Source organism: Oryzias melastigma, linkage group LG4 (genome assembly GCF_002922805.2).
Source record: "Oryzias melastigma strain HK-1 linkage group LG4, ASM292280v2, whole genome shotgun sequence".
In the NCBI taxonomy this organism is placed as follows: domain Eukaryota; kingdom Metazoa; phylum Chordata; class Actinopteri; order Beloniformes; family Adrianichthyidae; genus Oryzias; species Oryzias melastigma.
In genome coordinates, this window is record NC_050515.1 from 4,120,044 (window position 1) to 4,122,101 (window position 2,058).

Genomic DNA, 2,058 nt, shown 5'->3' on the forward strand with positions numbered 1-2,058 from the left:
AACATTTCCAGTGGCTGTTCAAAAATACTCTGGTGTAAACCACAAACATGCTATATGCTACATTACAGAATATATATATATAAATCTAAAATCTGTTTATTTTATTCAAAAAATGAAAAAGGGGCCAAAAAAACAAGTTTTTTTCTGTTCCTTTCATTCTCTTTGCATAAGAGGTTGTATGAGATCTTTGAGTTTTGTTGTTGTGTGGAAATATAAAATAACTAGAAAAGTTGCTGAAAGTCGCTGAAAATGCAAAAGCTGTTTATGTTACATTTGCTATAAGATGGAAGTTTTGGTAAAGAACTGAAAGAGCGCTGAAGCTGACCTGAATTAAAAAGAAATGAAGTAAAATTGCTTAAAAGTCTCTAATACTCTAATGTTTTTCACTTGGCGCCCACAAACGGCGGTCACTGCCTGTTCAGACACGAGCTGTAGCTGGATAGGCTCCAGCAACCCCGTGACCCCAAAAGGGATTGAGTGATTCTGCAGGTGGATGGAGGATCAAAGTATCAGGACAGCAGATAAATAATCCACATGTTTGAATTATCTAATCGGCTTAAATCAAGGTTAGAGTTTGTCTTATCGAAACCCGAGAATTGTTGTTTTTCAGTCGTTCCAGGATCATCTTTTTTACTGGAGATGCCAGTTCATGCTGGAAAAACATCAGCTAAGTTGTTTTTGTTTGTTGTGTGATACAGTTCAGAGGAAGAAGGTCAACGGAGTGAAGTCACAACAAGATACAGAAAATCCTGCAGCACACTTTCAACTTTGTGGAACTTTACAAACTGTAAGCAGAAAGAGTTTTATTTAACTTCTATATTTGATATTTACTGTAAATCACTGTCATCTAACTTTACCTTCATCCTCATACAGTACATTTCACTTCATATCATATCATGTCTGTATGTTGAACTTGAATCCTCTGAAGGCAAAAGCGACAGAGAAGATCTGATAGTAGTCGTTATTTTATGATCTAAAACAGCCACGACTTTCTGAAAGTGAAAGAAAAAGCTTCAGTTTAATAAAGAAATGACTAAAATAATAGAATAAAAATGAAAAGTATTCTCCAAACAACAGTTTGGATCTTCAGATTTCACCAACAGAACCGTCATTCTTCAACAGGAAACAGCAGAGCCGCTTCGCTGAGATGATGGTCAAATGGGCGGGAATCGAGCCTGTGATCCTCCGACTAGAGGTCAACCACTGCTCCACAGCACCACAGTGCATTAGAGCAACAACTATCCAGATGTCCAAAAGCATAAAAACCTCAGAACAAGTCACCTGAACTCCTCAAGTAACTTGAAATCATTAAATGTGTTAAATTCTCCATCGAACCTCCACCTGCGGCGCCCTCTGCTGGTCATGACCGGAAAAGGTTTTCTAACCTTATTTAAGTTTAAACTCTGAAAACCATGAGACGTATAAAGTTCCTGCGATGACTTCCTCCCAGATTCTGACTTCAGAACTTCCTGGACAGTTGATGTCAAAAACAGAACAGAACCGGAACCAGATTCTGCAGAACTCCAGTGAGGAAGCTGCTGTCCTGCAGCCGCGGGATGTGGGAGGGGTAAAGGGGGAGAGGAGCCCTCCTCCTCCCCCTCCTCCTCCTCCACCTCCCCTTCTCCTCCCGCCCGCCGCGCGCCTCTCCCTCACTCCTCCCGGTGCAGCTCCGGGACTCGCGGCGGAACCTGGACGCGGAGATGCGTGCGCGCGGTGCGCTGTGGCTGCTGGCGGCTCTGCTGGCCGCCCGCGCGCCGGTGAGCGCGGGCACGGCGCCGCTGCAGCCGGAGTCTCCGCTGCAGCGGCCGAAGGTGATGATCGCCGTGCTGGCGCGGAACGCCGCGCACAGCCTGCCGTTCTACCTGGGCTGCATCGACCGGCTGCAGTACCCGAAGGAGCGCATCGCCGTCTGGTGAGAACCGAACTCCGGAACGCGGGATGGGGCGGCGCGCGCGCCAGAGGCGGCCAGAGCGCGCGCGGATGAGGCGCAGCGGGGTCCTCTTTAAAGACGCACTTAGGGCGCGTGTCTGCCGAGGAGATGAAAGAGATGTGCGGTGG

The 2,058-nt window shown here is 46.7% G+C and overlaps 1 protein-coding gene across 1 annotated transcript in view; it reads left to right on the forward strand.

The window, feature by feature from the left end:
* The first annotated feature begins 1,640 nt into the window (after positions 1 to 1,640).
* Positions 1,641 to 2,058, forward strand: part of colgalt2 (collagen beta(1-O)galactosyltransferase 2) — a 27,672-nt gene continuing 27,254 nt past the window's right edge. Inside the window, exon 1 of the mRNA XM_024259078.2 lies at positions 1,641 to 1,912. Within this exon, the coding sequence (XP_024114846.1) occupies positions 1,701 to 1,912 (212 nt within the window). The 5' untranslated portion in view covers positions 1,641 to 1,700. The remainder of the gene's footprint in view (positions 1,913 to 2,058) is intronic.